Source organism: Helicoverpa zea, chromosome 4 (assembly GCF_022581195.2).
Source record: "Helicoverpa zea isolate HzStark_Cry1AcR chromosome 4, ilHelZeax1.1, whole genome shotgun sequence".
NCBI classification, from domain to species: domain Eukaryota; kingdom Metazoa; phylum Arthropoda; class Insecta; order Lepidoptera; family Noctuidae; genus Helicoverpa; species Helicoverpa zea.
In genome coordinates, this window is record NC_061455.1 from 13685284 (window position 1) to 13703037 (window position 17754).

Genomic DNA, 17754 nt, shown 5'->3' on the forward strand with positions numbered 1-17754 from the left:
GGACCAAGCAAGATGAGTGCTCGTTGGCTGAACGTGCAGCAATATTTGAGACTGTTTGATTCCACATGGACTAACAGGCGGGATATCGGTGTCCATCGACTGATCACCAGACTGGTTATTGATGTCGGCAAAGTGACGGAGTTTAATTTGCTTTTACTAAACAAAGGAAGGGATGTAGTGTACTGTATTATCACCGATATCTGTCGTCTCGTTGTCGCATAGACGCGGAGAGTGCACACTATACTCTATGGCCAGTTGGCGGGAAACCGGGAGAGTGTGTGGCGGGAGTAAGACGTTATGTGGGCGAGCGAGCCGATATCGTAATTATCGGATGGTAATTACAGAGACACAGGTAGGGCGAACACTACAGTATCCTTAGGTCTAGCAGCTTTTCGCTTGAATTTTGATTCAATAGTTTCTATGGTGGGGTTAAAAATCCCATTTATAACACAATTAAAAAACAAAGCATTATAAAAAATGTTTTATTGATTTAAAAAACTCAACAGTACAATAATTAAAATAATTCTATTCATAATAACTTATCGCAAACGTAACTAACAACAGTAAAATATTAAAACACAAGGCAAGAATAAACTTAACCCCCTGAAACAGTACACTTCATTCAATCTCTGTTGGTGTTATTTATTAAAATGCTCACAGTATCAGGGCCACTTCAGGATAGCAGGAAATGCTTAGATAAATAAATATCGATACTATAATTTCTATGATAATTGTGATAAATACTGCTGAGCCTCATCAATATTTCAATGTAAAATTATTAACAAAAAGTACAACAGTAAGAGCTTGTGGAAGGAAATAGATAATTTACAATAAATTGAAACTTATAGTAGTTGTATCGGTATACATTTAAAATGCATTCTGAGCAACATTTACAATTGCAGGAATGTTTATACAAAAATATATTTACAACTCACTTAGCTAAGATATGCATTATTGCTCATCACTTACGAACAGCTAAGAATTTAAACAACCATAAATAAATTGTCCACGAAATATAATATCTCTTTTATACACACATAAAAAATAAATTCGTAACAGACGCTAACTTTCTTTATATACCTCGAAATAAAATAACCTACGTATTAAATTATTATACTAGAGTAAAAGTTATTCATATATCCATAATGGACACACTACAAATCGATCTCAGATTTAATCGAGACTTGCATGAATCAATTATTGCTTATTTCCAAATTATTACTCTGGTTGCTAATACTCTAATGATTTATACGATTCCTGGAATCAATGTGGACAGCAAAAATTTTAATCATATTCACCCATCACAAACTGTGTCATAACTATCGTAATTATTGTTATTTATTATATTTGGCACGACAGCTACACTACTGCATAGTCTAGTGTTTAACACCTACGTACTGAGGAAGACTGTTTTTCTTGATATTTGCTTTTATCTATAGCCAGTTTTACAGGCTATATTTTGTTCTGTTTTACGAAGACTCATTAATATTGCATTTAATAGCAGTATGTTGTCGTAAAACGCAACAGCTTACAAGTTTATTTACAAATGAATTCAAACGACAAACGCCTACACAGTTACGTGGAGATTATCGTTGCAGTCTTTAAGTAATCATCACACATTAGCACTCTCTTGTTTGTCAGCTAGCATAACTTATATGTATTTAGTAGTTATTTGTTCTACGCTCATCTTAATGTTATATTTTAGTTCTAAAATCGAGTTGGGTATACACCTTTACTATACATTCTCATTTATGAAAATCAGAACATGGTAGAACATTAAACATATACATAAATGTTTTCTTTACATGAACTGCTTTTCTTATCTCTTGATCCTACGGTCGTCTTCAAATATGGAATCGAGTTTGATGACGTCGACTAGGACTCTGTGGGTGGCGTTGTTCTTGATATGTGCCTCAGAAGAGTGCATGCGCGGGCACGATGCGCACGGGCGCCGGCCGAGTGGCGCCAGCGCTCTCCCACGCCACTACCACGCCGCCCGCATAGCATCCGAACAGTAGCTGCGAGTCGCTGCTGAACGTTATGCTGTGGAATAAACGACAACTACTGTATAAAAGTTTACAACATTAGGTAGGCAGCTACATTCAGTTACACTTTAAGCTGCTTTTGGAAAAATACACAAAGAAAAATGCAGAATTAGCTTTCACAAGCTGTTTCACCCTCATCCAGGGGGAACCTCTACACTTTCCTGAATAAAAAGTTGCCTATTTGTGTTTTCGGTAAATGAACTACTCAACAATGTTTATTTTGTTCCAATAAGGCCAAGTTGTTCTCAAAATTAGCGCGTTCAAATACACAAACCCTTCAGCTTTATAATATACGTATGTAGTGTGAGCTAGCTTACCTGAGCAGCGGCGCGCGGGTATCAGGCGCGGGTATCAGCCGCAGCGCCCGCAGGTCCCACGAGGAGTACAGGCGCACGGCGCCCGTGGCCAGGCCTGCTGCGATGGCGTTCACGCTGATGCCCTCCGGCGCGTTCGAGTAGCAGATGCACGTCACGCGCTCGCACACCTTCACGCTGCCTGCGGAACGAAATTTCATAGAAAAATACAATTTTATGGAATTGCAATACCAATAATACTAGGAAGCGGTGGCGAAAAAGGAAAGATTTTGGGAGTGCTGTTTGACGTAAAAATGTGCTAATTTTACTGGCATAATTTCATTAAATGAATTTAACTAATGTACTTTTTAAGAGGTAAAATATTTGGGAAAGCATTTTTGGAAATCATCATTATAAGGAAAATGATCCTAAAAAACTTGAAATCTCTCATTCGTTTCGATAAGTCACTGCGAATCGTGTTTATACTTTGCTTATGTACATTGAGAAGGTCAAATACAGCAGTGGGATAAAAAAATGGTAGATGCCATTTAAAAAAAAATGCTGTTACAATAATGACGTTACTCACCCACAAACCTAGCATTAACAGTATGTACTCTAATAAGCGACTTGTACTTATAAGCCGCATCCTTCTCATACGCTTCCGTATGGTTGTCGCTGACGTCATTGGCGTCGGGCGTGACGTCACCGTTGCCGTCGGAGTTCGCGTTACTGCTGGTCATGTCGTGCACTGATGCGATGTCGCAGAGAGTCTCGCTGATTGTGACGTGCGTTACTGATAGCATGTCCCGGTTGGGTAGAGTTCGGATGTATGATAATCTGGAATGAGGATATTTTTATGTTATACTAGCTGGTGCCCGCGACTTCGTCTGCGCAGGTTTAGTATTTCGAACAATATGTTTACAAATTGTAGCCTATGTGTTATTCTGATGTATAAGCTATATTATTGTAAAGTTTCATTAAAATCCATTCAGTAGTTTTTGCGTGAAAGAGTAACAAACATCCATACATACAAACTTTCGCGTTTATAATATTAGTAGGATAGGATAACGTCTAATAATTCGATACTACGGTTTGCATGCATGAAAGAGATGAGAGAGGTTTGATCGGCTCGAGCGATTTTAATTTTTTATGTGTTTTATACCTTCTACTGTAATGTTCTTATGTATCGTTGTATTTGTGTCGCGAGTCTTATAAAAATTGACTGGTTTTAAGTTCTAATGAGTACATACGTGTGCAGGTCCCAGAGCACGATATGTCCATCCACACTGGCGGACACGAGCAGCCCCGCGCGCGCGCAGGCGTGCAGCCCCGCCGCCGCCGCCGCGTGCGCGTGCAGCCCGCGCGCCGCCGCGCGCGCGCCCGCCGCCGTGCTGCGCACGCGCACGCACGACACCCGCCCCGATGCGTACCCCACCACTAGCGGGTAGGGGCACCCGCCCGTGGCACATATTGATACTACTTTTGTTATCTGTAATTGAACATTATTGTTAGCTTTAGATTCACACAACTAGAAAAGATGAAAGGAGATACCATACAAGTAACAAACGATAGGCGTGATTAGTTACTTGGTGACTAAAATTAACGAGACGTTTAAATTCCTTTTCGAATCAAACCAATCTGACAAAGATTGGTCTTAATTACTTACTTGGTAATTTTATTTAAAAAAAGATTTCTAAAGCACTACTCGCTTAGAAAATTTTGCGTTACTATATCTCCGCGTCAGTTTGTTCTTTCGTTGGTTTAGTCAGACTTAGCTAAATACATCTTACTCGAAGCGCATGCTCTATAAAGAACAACATCACATACTCAACAAAACTGCGTTTCTTCCACTTCCTAACTTCCTTTTATACACATCTATATTACAACTATAATAAGAAATGATGAATTTATTACCTGATCTAAAGCACACACATGGAATAATAGGTCAGGCCGCACATCTCGGCGACGCTTCAGCCGTACGATGTTATCCGAATGTCCCCACGATACCAGCGCTAGAGGTTGTTGTCCATTGTTCTGTGCGTTGTTTGCTGCCTCGTCTATAATACGTAATTAAAGGTTTACAATAAAAAACAAATAAAAAAACAAAATGACAGAACATGTTGTCACATCTAGGGTCTTTAAATTACGTCAGGACTCACGCTAAGAGATGAATTTCGCCAGTGTTGAAACCAATAAGAGGGCCAATATTTATTTATCCAAGGAGTAAAGTTATCGGCACGGATATTGAGCCCTGATCTTCACCTGCGCAGAAGCAATTTATTGGTTTGTTGCCTCATGTGTACAGTGCGCAAAGCGATCCCCACTCTTCCGCCGAGAGCCCAATATCCGTGCCGGTAACTATATCATGTGTAAATAACGTACAAAATGCCTGTACTGTGGTGCGCCTTTAAACTTAAATCAAAGTCATTGCAGTATGAAAATTAATAAGATTTATGTAATAATACTGAAGATGAACATACCATGCAAAGCGATAAGTGCAGTGGCTCGTGAAGCCACGGCCACAGACCGCGCGTGCGGCAGCGCGTACAGCGAGGCGGCGCCCGCGCAGGTCCGGCGCCACACTACGGTAGGAGGCTGCAGCTCGGGCGAGCCGCACCAGCGGCCCCAGCGAGCACCCACTACTCCAGCCCATACTGGCACCTGCACAAACATAGCGTATTAACCAACCAGATCTTGACTTACAAAATGTTTCTCGCTGTTTTGCTGGCGTACTTGTCCTAAAGAACAACTTCACATGTCCATATATGCAAATCGATATCTGAACTATCTGACACAAATATATTCAAATTGGAGCAGGTTCCTGAGATTAACATGTTCAATGAAACCATTTATATATTTACAAAAAAAAGTTTGATACCGCGATTTCAGTGGGAAATAAACGATTAATTTATTCATCATGGCAATCACATGAACCCTTAAGAAGTCCAGGGTGCAACACAACAATCTTCAGCTTCATAACATTACTTACGTGAAAAGGTTTTAAAGCCTTATAAGGTCTAAATAAGTTTCCCGCAACTCTATCACTAAACGCATAGTTAAGGATGATACGGTAAGTCAGTTTAGTCAGCATTTAGTCTGTTAGTTCCTAGTACATACCTGATCGCTGGCATGGTGCAGGTCGGGCGCGGCATGCGGGTGCGGCGCCCGCAGCAGCTGGCGCGGCGCCTGCCCGCACGTGCTTACCTGATCGCTGGCATGGTGCAGGTCGGGCGCGGCATGCGGGTGCGGCGCCCGCAGCAGCTGGCGCGGCGCCTGCCCGCACGTGCTTACCTGATCGCTGGCATGGTGCAGGTCGGGCGCGGCATGCGGGTGCGGCGCCCGCAGCAGCTGGCGCGGCGCCTGCCCGCACGTGCTTACCTGATCGCTGGCATGGTGCAGGTCGGGCGCGGCATGCGGGTGCGGCGCCCGCAGCAGCTGGCGCGGCGCCTGCCCGCACGTGCTTACCTGATCGCTGGCATGGTGCAGGTCGGGCGCGGCATGCGGGTGCGGCGCCCGCAGCAGCTGGCGCGGCGCCTGCCCGCACGTGCTTACCTGATCGCTGGCATGGTGCAGGTCGGGCGCGGCATGCGGGTGCGGCGCCCGCAGCAGCTGGCGCGGCGCCTGCCCGCACGTGCTTACCTGATCGCTGGCATGGTGCAGGTCGGGCGCGGCATGCGGGTGCGGCGCCCGCAGCAGCTGGCGCGGCGCCTGCCCGCACGTGCTTACCTGATCGCTGGCATGGTGCAGGTCGGGCGCGGCATGCGGGTGCGGCGCCCGCAGCAGCTGGCGCGGCGCCTGCCCGCACGTGCTTACCTGATCGCTGGCATGGTGCAGGTCGGGCGCGGCATGCGGGTGCGGCGCCCGCAGCAGCTGGCGCGGCGCCTGCCCGCACGTGCTTACCTGATCGCTGGCATGGTGCAGGTCGGGCGCGGCATGCGGGTGCGGCGCCCGCAGCAGCTGGCGCGGCGCCTGCCCGCACGTGCTTACCTGATCGCTGGCATGGTGCAGGTCGGGCGCGGCATGCGGGTGCGGCGCCCGCAGCAGCTGGCGCGGCGCCTGCCCGTACGTGCGCACCATTGCGGCGGCTGCCGTGCGGTCCACCTCCTCCTCTAGCGCGGTCGGGTCGAAGCCGTAGTACGTCTGTACATTATATGATATATGCGTTAGAAAAATCTATTTGGAATAAAAGGTTAGGAAAAAGTTTAGAAAAATTTGGAACTTGGAAAGTAATATAATAAAACCGGCCAAGTGCGAGTCGGACTCGTGCACGAAGGGTTCCGTAAATTACAGTTAAATCAACCTATCTCAAAAACTATAAGAGATACTTTGATCAAACCAAAAATCGTTGAAAGAGTTAATTAGCATGCATCACCTCTATTTTTTTTAGAATTTTATACCCCGTAGTTATAAAAATAGAGGGGGGGGGACATACTTTTTACGACTTTGAGAGCTGATATCTCAAAAACCGTTCACTTTAAGAAAAATGTTTTTTAGAAAACTTTATATCATTTTAAAAGACCTTTCCATTGATACCCCACACGGGTATGTACATCGAAAAAAAAAATTTCATCCCTCAGTTACATGTATGGGGGGCCCCACCCCCAATTCTTTTTTTTACTATTTAGTGTCAAATTTTTGTAGCGGTTCATACAACACATATTCCCATCAAATTTCATCACTGTAGTACTTATAGTTTCCGAGTAAATCGGCTGTGACAGACGGACAGACGGACAGACGGACATGACGAAACTATAAGGGTTCCGTTTTTGCCATTTTGGCTACGGAACCCTAAAAAATAGCCTTATTTAACCACAAAACATGCTCATAATATTACAATTTATTATAACCAGTGTATAATATTTCCATTTTATTACATGATTAAAACTAATAATGATGGTATTATGAACATGTTTAACCTCTACGTGACGTCACTGTTTTGTATATGTTGTTTATATTATCATGCTGAACTTTCCGACATTAAATACTTGTCTTCATATTAAAATAATCTGACTATTTCGCCAAAAAATTAATTGAGTAAAATTTTATATTTTTAGCTCTGTCCCTATTCTGTTTCAAGGTTTATATACTGACTGTCAGATATGCTTGTTACCAGGGAATAATCAAGATACATAATAACAAAAATCATACTAACACAAGCAGGAAACACATTGATGGCATCAAGCGCGGGCTGTCCGGTCTGCTTGTAGCCGAAGACCAGGTCGATCCAGTGCGGCAGGTGCTCCGTGACGTAGGCCGCCTCCAGCGCCTGCCGGTGGATGAGCGTGAACAGTCGCGCGTCGCCGGCCCACGGCGGGAGTTCTACGTCGTCTACTGCCGCGCCGCATTGGCGCGTGCCTAGATTCAGACCTGAAATAGGAAAAAATGTTGACATAAAAAAAACGTTATAAGATCCAGTGCCTGGAATTTCAAATGCATAGCACGGTGAAAGAAAAGAGAATCTATTCATAATTTGTATTAATACACACACGTTTTAAGCTTTAAAAGCTTAAAAGTTATGAATGAAATTAGGATATTTCAGATGTTTTGACAACCTTGGACAACGGCACTCAATGACAACCGGCAATAGGGGTCTCAATTTGGCTATCTAGTGTTCTCAAGTAACATATGGCTATGACGGCTGTGAGTGTCAAGTGGGAGTTCCATCCTATTTAACATAAGTCTTTATTAGATTTTTTTTAAATAAAGAGGAACAAATAAAAATAATAACTTTTTATTCACCGCTCTATAATCAAACTTACCCTCATTATTGTGGAAGAGTTCAGGCAGATAGAACAGTTCAGGTATGAGCTCCTTGACGTCGGTGGGCGAGTCGTTGGTGATGAGTCGCCACGTCGTCGCTAGCGAGTGGAACGTGCGGTCCGGCATGTCGAAGTTGTTGTCTACACATAACACAATCGTTAGATTGGTTGCCTTCACGAAGGAGAGGTGGGAAGCACACAACATAATATGGAGGACGATCAAATAACTATAGACGGATTGTGTGAATGGCGACATGACCATATAGTCATTATGTGGTTTTATTTACAACTAGCCGTTTTCCCGCGGTTTCACCCGCGTCCCGTGGTAACTACTGCCCGTACCGGGATAAAATATAGCCTATGTTACTCGTGGATAATGTAGCTTTCGAATGGTGAAAGAATTTTTAAAAACTACCCAGTAGTTTTTGAGCCTATTCATTACAACCAAACAAACAAACAAAGTTTTCCTCTTTATAATATTAGTATAGACAAGAATATGTACAGAGCTATTTAAAAGACTTACAAAAAATATTATAAAAGATGAATTTAGAGATCGTTCTCGACGCTCGCTCCTGGTGCCCAAAAGAAGGGCAAAAGTAAATTAATCATGATGATGTCAATAAGAAGACGCTTCGATTTTAATAAGTTAGGGAAGAAGGATGATAAGAAGTAAAGTACATACCTTGATAGTTTAGGAATAGCTCGGTAAAAGGCGGGACTCGTACTAGATAGTGCAGTACTCCTCCCGAGTTGGAGTACAGTGACGCGTAGTGGTGAGGCTGTCGCGACAGCAGGGGGCTGCAGCCTTCACGACGAGCTGCCTTCAGGTCCTGAGGATGGAAGATGTTCCAATATTTACAAGACTGACAAAGTTCTGAAATGCACATAGCTCCAAGCTCCTAAAGTCCCAAAACCCTATGTGAAGTATAAATAATTTATTTTATGTGACCTTTAGGTTTTCATAAGAGTTCCTAAGAATAGAATTATGTTTTGTGGCGGGAAATTATCAGATGACCCCTCTCACCGTGTCGTGGAGTGTCAGTCTCTTACTGGTTAAAACCCACCATGTTTCTTCTTGAACTTTTTGTGTTCCAGGGCTATGTTTGCAGTAGTACGTTTACACTTACATTATAAATATTGATATAATGCTGTTCCCTGGTCTTGTTCTGCACGGCCATGGGCTTGGCGAGGTCGCGGAAGGAGGCGGGGTCGTTGAGGTCGAGGATGCGCGAGGAGTAGTCGGCCAGCACGAAGGGCAGCACGGGGTACTGCATGAGGTCGTTGTACGAGCGCCCGCCGAGCCCGTTCAGCCGCATCAGGTACTCCCAGTTCGTGATGCTGCCGTTGCGCCATTGTGTCATCGCATCTTGTAGCGTGTCTGGCTCGATTCTGTGATGGTATACGATTTTTATGAATGAAATAAGTGAAACGGTTTCAGTGTTTCATAAAATATTGGAAACGTATTTTCTTTAATGTTCCTAAAAGTTGTAAGTGAAGGGGTTATTTACCATAGTTTTATACTGTGTAAAATAGTGATTTTACTTGAAACTGTAATGTTGTATATGTTTGATGATGTTTGTTGTGAAGAGCGAGCTCAGGAGCAGCTACAGCATGTGATGTGCATACCTGGCGGGCGGGTGCTGCGTGGCGGCGAGCGCCTTGAGGAAGGCGGCGCGCTCGGCGGTGTCGGCGAAGGCCAGCAGGTGCGCCTGCCCCGAGCTCAGGAGCAGCTACAGCATGTGATGTGCATACCTGGCGGGCGGGTGCTGCGTGGCGGCGAGCGCCTTGAGGAAGGCGGCGCGCTCGGCGGTGTCGGCGAAGGCCAGCAGGTGCGCCTGCCCCGAGCTCAGGAGCAGCTACAGCATGTGATGTGCATACCTGGCGGGCGGGTGCTGCGTGGCGGCGAGCGCCTTGAGGAAGGCGGCGCGCTCGGCGGTGTCGGCGAAGGCCAGCAGGTGCGCCTGCCCCGAGCTCAGGAGCAGCTACAGCATGTGATGTGCATACCTGGCGGGCGGGTGCTGCGTGGCGGCGAGCGCCTTGAGGAAGGCGGCGCGCTCGGCGGTGTCGGCGAAGGCCAGCAGGTGCGCCTGCCCCGAGCTCAGGAGCAGCTACAGCATGTGATGTGCATACCTGGCGGGCGGGTGCTGCGTGGCGGCGAGCGCCTTGAGGAAGGCGGCGCGCTCGGCGGTGTCGGCGAAGGCCAGCAGGTGCGCCTGCCCCGAGCTCAGGAACAGCTCCACCGCGCGCTCCTGCAGGCACCAGCGCCGCGTGCTCACCTGTGACACGACACATGTTTAGTAAAAGTCTCGGTTAAAGTGTTACTATGTATAAAACATAGATGTATTACCTGCATGATGTGCGCGAGCGGCCAGCGCGAGGCCTGCGGCGCGGCCTGCACCTCGGGCACGACGAGCGAGTGCGTGCGGCGCGGCGGCGCGGCGGGCGCGGGGTCGGGCACGAAGTGCACGCTGCGGTCGCTGAGCAGCAGCTCGCCGTCCAGCTCGGCGGCGGCCGTGAGGCGCGTGGCGCGGGCCATGTAGGCCACGGTCTCGTGCAGCTGCAGCCGCGCCACCAGCCCGCCGCGCAGCGCGCCCCACGACCCCACCACGCTGCGCAGAGGCCCAGCCATGTTGCGCGCCTCTGTACACACATAGGCACTACACATTATTATGTGAATATCATTTTTTGCGCAAGAACAGTAGCAAAAGATTAACAGTAGAAATATGTATTATTTGAATTTGTAAAAACTAAGTAATTTATATTTATTCATACGTGATACTTCTATAATCCACTGCATGAGGGAACTGATAATAAAATAAATAATAGACTACGTCCTATTAAAACCAAATAACCTGAAAACATGTTATGTTGACTGACGGCAACATCCCTCGCCACTCCATATAATCAAATCAAATATGTATTTACTAGGCTATAATATGATAAAAGTAGATAATTATAATCGTACCGGCTTTATGTCTGTGCTGCGGCTTGAGGAACTTGTCGGGCACGTGCAGATGCGCCCGACGCAGACGCACGCGCACGCGGCCCGGGCCCTCCGTGGCGTCCAGCTGCCACGACTGCGGGTACGAGCGGGGCATGTGCCATACCGCTGCATACAAATTATTCAATTTATTTTAGAGCAAGTTTCTTGTGTGTAATGACATTAGGTGACAACGTCGATTGAACAAGTCTTGAAGATAAAAACAAGTTGAATGAGGTATGATTTTCGGAAAGTTATCCAATTTATTGTAAGCATTATGATTTTTAAAGTACTAAAATGATTACAGACGATTTGAATGAATGATCATTATTATTTCGTGTCTTGACGAAGTGCCCTTTGCACCAGTTACTTTTCAATGTGTAAAGACTCAATAATGTTGCTATAAGCACCACACAGCGTACTGAAAACACAACCGATTGTACCAGGAATAGGGATATAGTTCTAAGTATTTAACATTACCTTGTTCATGTGTATAGGTATCGATGAGCCTTTGCCAAGCCTGAGAGGCGGCGGCCTGCGCGGCGTGGGCGCGGCGCAGATGCTCCATGAAAGCCTTGCGCTGCGCGTTCTGCGCGTCCACCACGCCGCGCGTCACCGCCATCGCGCTGTCCGACACCTTGCTCGCCAGCGACTCCTTGCTCCATACCACTCTGCACGTATATGACGATTATAGCATACTACATAAACCACATATATGGCAAGCTCAGGGTAGTGACTTGTGAACCATGTTCACGGTTTATTACACGTCAGTAATTTGTAGCCATTCAAAATGATCATTTATGTAATTGTGCTAAATATAATATGTGTATAACCACAAATAACAGAGCAATGATTTTTATATTGCTTATGAATTAAAAGACATTGGAAACTACGGAATATGGTGAGTCCATTTGTCGTGTGTTTGGGCGAAAAGTGTTTGAATGGCCTCCGCAATATTGGGAGTTTATCTAGAAGTATATGAGGGGCGATAGATATGCCATCAATCTATACTGCGGAAGTGAACTTACTTGGCAATAACAGATCTGGTGCGATGCGCGAGCCTAGCCCAGCGCTCCTCATCCTGCCTCAGCAGCGCGGCAGCCTCGGGCGCCAGCGCGGCGCTGGGCACGCGCTCGCTGAGCCCCGCCTGCGTGCCCACGGCCCACGCCCGCGCCCAGTCCGTGATGGCCAGCTCCACGGGAGCTGTGCCCGACTCCGCCTCCGCGTGGATGTGCTTCAGGATCGTCAGCAGGTATACTGCCAACTGAAGGACCAGCAATAGTAATGGTAACGGTAGGAAACAAAAGAGTCCAGATAATAAGATTTGTGGCCACTAGTAAGAAAAGAGATCTCATATGCCAATATAAGCAAGGACTCAAAGGCTAAAAAGGCTTATTTTAATTTTATTAGTCTGTCTAATTAAACATGATTTCATAATGTCATTCAGCCCTATTTAAAACAGGAGAGATTTTTTTATAAAAGAAATAATTTTCAAAGCAAAAAATTGAGTCTAGGTATTTTTATGAAACTTTGGTAGAGAATGAAGCCGTTATTACCTTCCTAAGATGCGCGGGATCGGAGGGCGTGAGCACGTGCAGTACGGGCGCGGGCGCGTGGTACAGCGCGCGCAGCAGCGCCGCCTGCAGCGCCCAGGCTCCTGGTGCAGGCGACGCCGCCCACCAGAACAGCTCCTGCAGCGGCGTCGCCCAGTCCGCGCTGCTGCTCACCCACCACTTCGGACGGGACGCATTTGACCCGCTTACGGCTGGGTGAGCAAAGTTTAACGTTCATAAATAACTAGCTTTCGCCCGCGGTTTAACCCGCGTCCCGTAGTCGGACGGTGACAAAAATCCTATCCTAAAACCTTCTCCCGGGTCTAAGTTACCTCCCTTCTAATTATCAGCCAAATCGGTCAAGCCGTTTTCATATTATGTCGTGACAACGGAAAGCGAATTTCGTTTTTATATATATGTATAGATAAGTAAACATAGGATTTATACTGAAATCGTGGATGAATCATCATCATTTAAGATCCTGTTGTTGTATCCCGATCCACCATGTTGTATTTACTAGACTCACCGAGCAGCATGGTCGACAGCAGGCGGTCGAAGAGCTGCGCGTCGTCGTCGAGCGGCTCCCGCGGCGAGTGCGCGAGCAGGAAGCTGACGGCGCGGGAGACCGTGGCCAGGAGCCGCGCCGCCAGCTCGCCGCGCTCCGCCCGCGCCGCGCCCTCGCCGCCCAGCGACACCGCCGACGACAGCACTGCAACCATTGTATACCGGTTCATGTTCACCCTTATGTGTACTTCCTTATGTAATAGCTCTATGTACCCCCGTATGTACTACCCCTATGTACTCCCTTATGTAATAGCTCTATGTACTCCCTTATGTACTACCCCTATGTACCCCCTTATGTAATAGCTCTATGTACTCCCTTATGTACTACCCCTATGTACTTTCTTATCTACTACCCCTATGTACTCCCTATGTATCCCGTTTTCATAATAAAGTTAGGAGTATCGAATGTTTGACCAGTTGACAGCTGTTAGTTTTCAAGGGGGAATTTCCGTTGTTTATAATGACTGACTCTTATAAGGTATTCTAATTATCGCACATTATATGCTATTTACTTTGTTTGAACATTCCATTTATTATTTTTACGTATTTTGTTTTCTTTGTGCTAATCGACATATATTAACCAGTATATTAACGACACACCCGCTATACAGGAGTAGTTCTGAGTGGTTACCGGTGGTGAAGTAGTTGTGCCTGTTGGTGGTGGCGTAGGAGGCGTGCAGCCGCTCCTCGAGGTGGTCGAGCTGCGCCAGGAACAGCGCCCGCTGCGCCGCCCGCGCCGCCGCCGCCGCGCCCGCCCCGCCCGACCACTCCGCGTACGTCAGCAGGTGGTGCAGCTCCGAGATCGTCTGCCGACAGGACCGCATAACTCACATTATAAATTTTGAAATAAAATGACGAACTATCGGTGTAGTAAAGCAAAAGAGAATCTAAAAACCGGCCAAATGATGTTCCGACTCAGGCACATAGAATTTTATACAATTACTAGCTTCTGCCAGCGGTTTCACCCGCATCCCGTGGGAACTACTTCCCGTACCGGGATAAAAAGTAGCCTATAGCCTTCCTCGATAAATGGGCTATCTAACACTGATAGAAATTTTCTACTACTACTCTTAGTAAAATGGTCGCGTTTCACCCTTAGTTACAACAACATGCCCAAGAATTAATTTGAATTTAAAATCTCTTCGTTATTTAACAGAAATACTAGGACGTCTTTCTACAAACCTGCATACTATGTTGCGACGACAACGCCTTGATAGCGACCCTGTTGAGCAGCTCAAACAGATCCTCTAGTAATAAGTCTCGACCTTCAAACGTGGTGTCAGGCATCTCCCCCACGGCGCGAATAGACCGCACTACCACCTCCACGAGGGCTATCTCGTTTAGGACCTTCAGCGATGCCTGAAAATAGCGATTAAAAAAAGATGGACAAGTCCAAAAGCACAAGGATTCTACGTTATCCTGGAATGTGTTTCTTATAGAAACTACAACTATAATTCTAATCCGAAATCTTCTGAGGCTGCCCCGCCTCGATTAGACTTTTTTAATATAGAAAATCGGACTGATTTTTTGTAGTAAATTGTTTTATACGTATTTTTTTTCTATAAAGAATCGGTCACCGATTTATAGGAAATGGGATGGAAACTTTATCGTAACAATGTTTTGTGAAGCTGGCGTTGTGTGTAATGTAAGCGTACCTTGTCGATGATGCGCCGCGCCAGCAGCGTGATGTTGTGCGCGAGCGGCACGTCGGCGAGGCAGCACGGCAGCAGCGCCAGCAGCGCCGGGCTGCGCTGCAGCGCCTCCTCCGACACGTCGGTCCAGATGTCGTCCTAGCATTCCCATGTTGCATCAAATAACATGTGTACTTACACAGGCTTTGACAGGACATAGCAGCTATGTTACTGCCAAGTTTTATTTAAAGTCATTTGGTAGTTTTTGAGTGAAAGAGGAATAAGACCATAGATACAAACTTTCGCGTTTATTTTATTAGTAGGACAATAGGATGTATTTTGTAAGAAAAATTATTTTAGTTAATCAGTAGTCAGCTGTTGGATACCACAGTAGACACTTTTGACTATAGTTATATTGAAGGAATTGTTTACTTACATCAAGTTGGTCTTCGAGTGGCACATCACATTTGGTGAGTAGCGCGGCACACGCAGACGCCAGCTCCCACGAGCCCTCGTACAGGGAGATCTGTTACAAAAGTACACTCTCAAGTATTAGCTCATTCAAATCGTATTATTAGTTATTAAAGATGTATTATCAAATAACTTACTGGGTGATTTAGCAGCTTGCAAATTTATTTCTTTGTTAGTTTAAATTAGATAAAAAAATCTCATGTAAATGTCATTGATAAAGGTGTATGTCAATATGCGCTGACCTGGTTGGCGAGGTGTATGTAGTAGTGCTGCTGCAGCAGCCTGCGCGCCGCGTCGGGCGCGGCGCGGCGGGTGAGCGCGGCCAGCGCGCGCACGGCGGCGGCTCGCGCCCGGGCGCCGCGCTGGTTGCACAGCACCACCAGCGTCGACGCGCACACCGCGCCGCATGCCGCCTGCAATACACGACATTACTCTCTACAAAAACTTATTGAACCCATCAATTTACAAACAATTAAAACACTTTGTTTAGGTACCTAAAAGTAGGACAGCTCTAGCGAACACTACAAAACTTAGGCACAACACACAAACACATTGGCGGGTATTCTCAACATGATGAGCTTGTAGCCGTTAATCAAATCTTGGAATGATAAATTCGCAAGACGCGATTTCTTACATTTATCAAACCCTATCAAACTACTAAGAAAATAAACAAAAAATTAACTTCATATAACACACTTTTTTATATCTATCCTACATCATACATACGTTGTACATACATGAATTTTACAATCAGCAGTAGTGGAGAGGCCTCTTCACTAGATTTTTTAATAGTTTCTGAGAGGGACAGCGCGAACGCAGTCCCTCACTACCAAAAATTACGCGTCCGAGTTATCCACATTAGGGATAATCGCAGGGGTCAACCCATCCGCAGTGCAATGGATGGACCTCGCCCTGGGGGAACCGCCTTCTTGATCACGGTATCCCCTACGCCAGGTAAGTATGAGTTCAATACAATACGGCGCGAGGGTCGTTCAACGCCGGAGAATCTTAACACCGCGATACAGAAAACGGCCCGAAATGTACAACGCCATCTATCGAGGGGTTAGGAACTTATCTACAATGGCGGATAAAAGCACAAAAGTAACCCTCGCTCGGAGAGAGTTAACTATAATGGCGCTATTGAATAACAATAAAAGTGAACGAAACAAAACGGGATAAATATAGAAGGGTCGCCCGTTTCAATTTTCAAGCGCAGAGAGATAAGATAACCCGATCGTAAGATTTACTTAGAATTGAATTTCTTGTTGAGCAGTGGTTGAAACAAAAGCAAAAGACAAATAGCATTTTCTATGACTTTAGTACTATTATAGGGATATAATGGTTGTTTTATAAAATACAGGATTAAACCAGATTCGACGGGTGTAAAAAAAAGTTTGAATACATTATGCGTGCGCTTACCTGCTGATGTTCATGGTCTGGCAGTAAGGCCAACGCATGCCGTAACAGCAGCAGCAGTCCCTCGCATGCTGACCAGCCTGACGCAGCACCAGCTCGGACACGACGCTGGGGACAAGCCACCATACATTTTATAGAGGAATCTATAGTATTGTTAAATTACCTTTACGAATAAGAATAAATACAATTTTTTCTTTTTTTATACTTCTGTGTTTTGTGAGTAACTGTGTACACTGTACATAGTTAAGTAAAACAGTTAAATAAAGAAATAAATAGGTATTTAAGTATAGGTAGAATGTGATAAATGGAAAGTGTATAAAAAGCTTTTATTTACCATTTTCCTAGAGTATTTTGAAGTAAATGTCTAGATAAAAGCAAAAGAATACACAGCTTTTATCTGCCGTATGTTAGCTTTTATGTGCTCTGTGGATTTCTACAAAGTAACGCCTGATTCCATAATTTATCTTGTGTATATGTTTGCTACCTGATGGTATATCCCGCTGGTGTACATCTCGACAGTGGTATGGTTAACATCGTCGGCGTCCACCACGATGTAGTCGGTCAACGCTTCGGGTGCCGGCTCCTTGTTCTCCGGCTGTGTACCCTCGTCAGCCGCCGAGCCTTCGCGCTCTGTTGTGCCGCTGCTCTCTAACAAACAAATACAAATGGTTATGCAGGCCCTTTTTTTTTTTTTTTTTTTTTTATCGACGTAAAATCATCAAATGACCCCTCCCGCTGTGGGTTAGCAGCGGTGAGGGAGTGTCAGACTCTTACTGACTAAAATCGTCGTGTTCCGTCATAGGCCTTTTATGTACCAGGGCCGCGGTATCTCTTTCGAACAACCCGCAGCCCCGGCAGGCCTTGGCCCTGCTGGGCCCCGCTGGGGTTGCTGACGTCTCTTTGAGGAGCGCGTGGAACAACGCGCGCCGTCGACACGGGTCTGTCGTCTAGGAAGACAGAGGGACGATGAGCCACCCGAACTCACCGCCCACAGACCCACGCCTACGGTGGCCGGGAGTCATCTCGCGACACCCGGCGCCCA

General features: G+C 46.0%; 1 protein-coding gene and 1 non-coding gene across 7 annotated transcripts in view; both read right to left on the minus strand.

The window, feature by feature from the left end:
- Positions 1 to 467: 467 nt before the first annotated feature.
- LOC124629737 (lysosomal-trafficking regulator) overlaps positions 468 to 17754 on the minus strand; it is a 70037-nt gene continuing 52750 nt past the window's right edge. For 4 of the 6 annotated variants that reach the window (XM_047163269.1, XM_047163266.1, XM_047163264.1 and 1 more), the window contains exons 30-55: positions 17197 to 17360; positions 16716 to 16820; positions 15539 to 15709; positions 15262 to 15351; positions 14850 to 14984; positions 14377 to 14553; positions 13826 to 14000; positions 13157 to 13339; positions 12634 to 12842; positions 12106 to 12341; positions 11558 to 11748; positions 11063 to 11206; positions 10445 to 10737; positions 10228 to 10373; positions 9225 to 9486; positions 8780 to 8927; positions 8098 to 8238; positions 7491 to 7705; positions 6395 to 6478; positions 5456 to 6307; positions 4819 to 4999; positions 4253 to 4395; positions 3589 to 3827; positions 2925 to 3175; positions 2363 to 2540; positions 468 to 2043 (exon numbers count right to left, since the gene is read on the minus strand). In XM_047163269.1, coding sequence (XP_047019225.1) covers positions 1914 to 2043; positions 2363 to 2540; positions 2925 to 3175; positions 3589 to 3827; positions 4253 to 4395; positions 4819 to 4999; positions 5456 to 6307; positions 6395 to 6478; positions 7491 to 7705; positions 8098 to 8238; positions 8780 to 8927; positions 9225 to 9486; positions 10228 to 10373; positions 10445 to 10737; positions 11063 to 11206; positions 11558 to 11748; positions 12106 to 12341; positions 12634 to 12842; positions 13157 to 13339; positions 13826 to 14000; positions 14377 to 14553; positions 14850 to 14984; positions 15262 to 15351; positions 15539 to 15709; positions 16716 to 16820; positions 17197 to 17360 — 5243 coding nt within the window. In that variant the 3' untranslated portion in view covers positions 468 to 1913. The other 2 variants (XM_047163267.1, XM_047163268.1) reach the window with 2 other exon arrangements.
- LOC124630155 lies at positions 16095 to 16258 on the minus strand. The gene has a single exon (XR_006984388.1). It is a non-coding gene; the product is annotated as a U1 spliceosomal RNA (small nuclear RNA).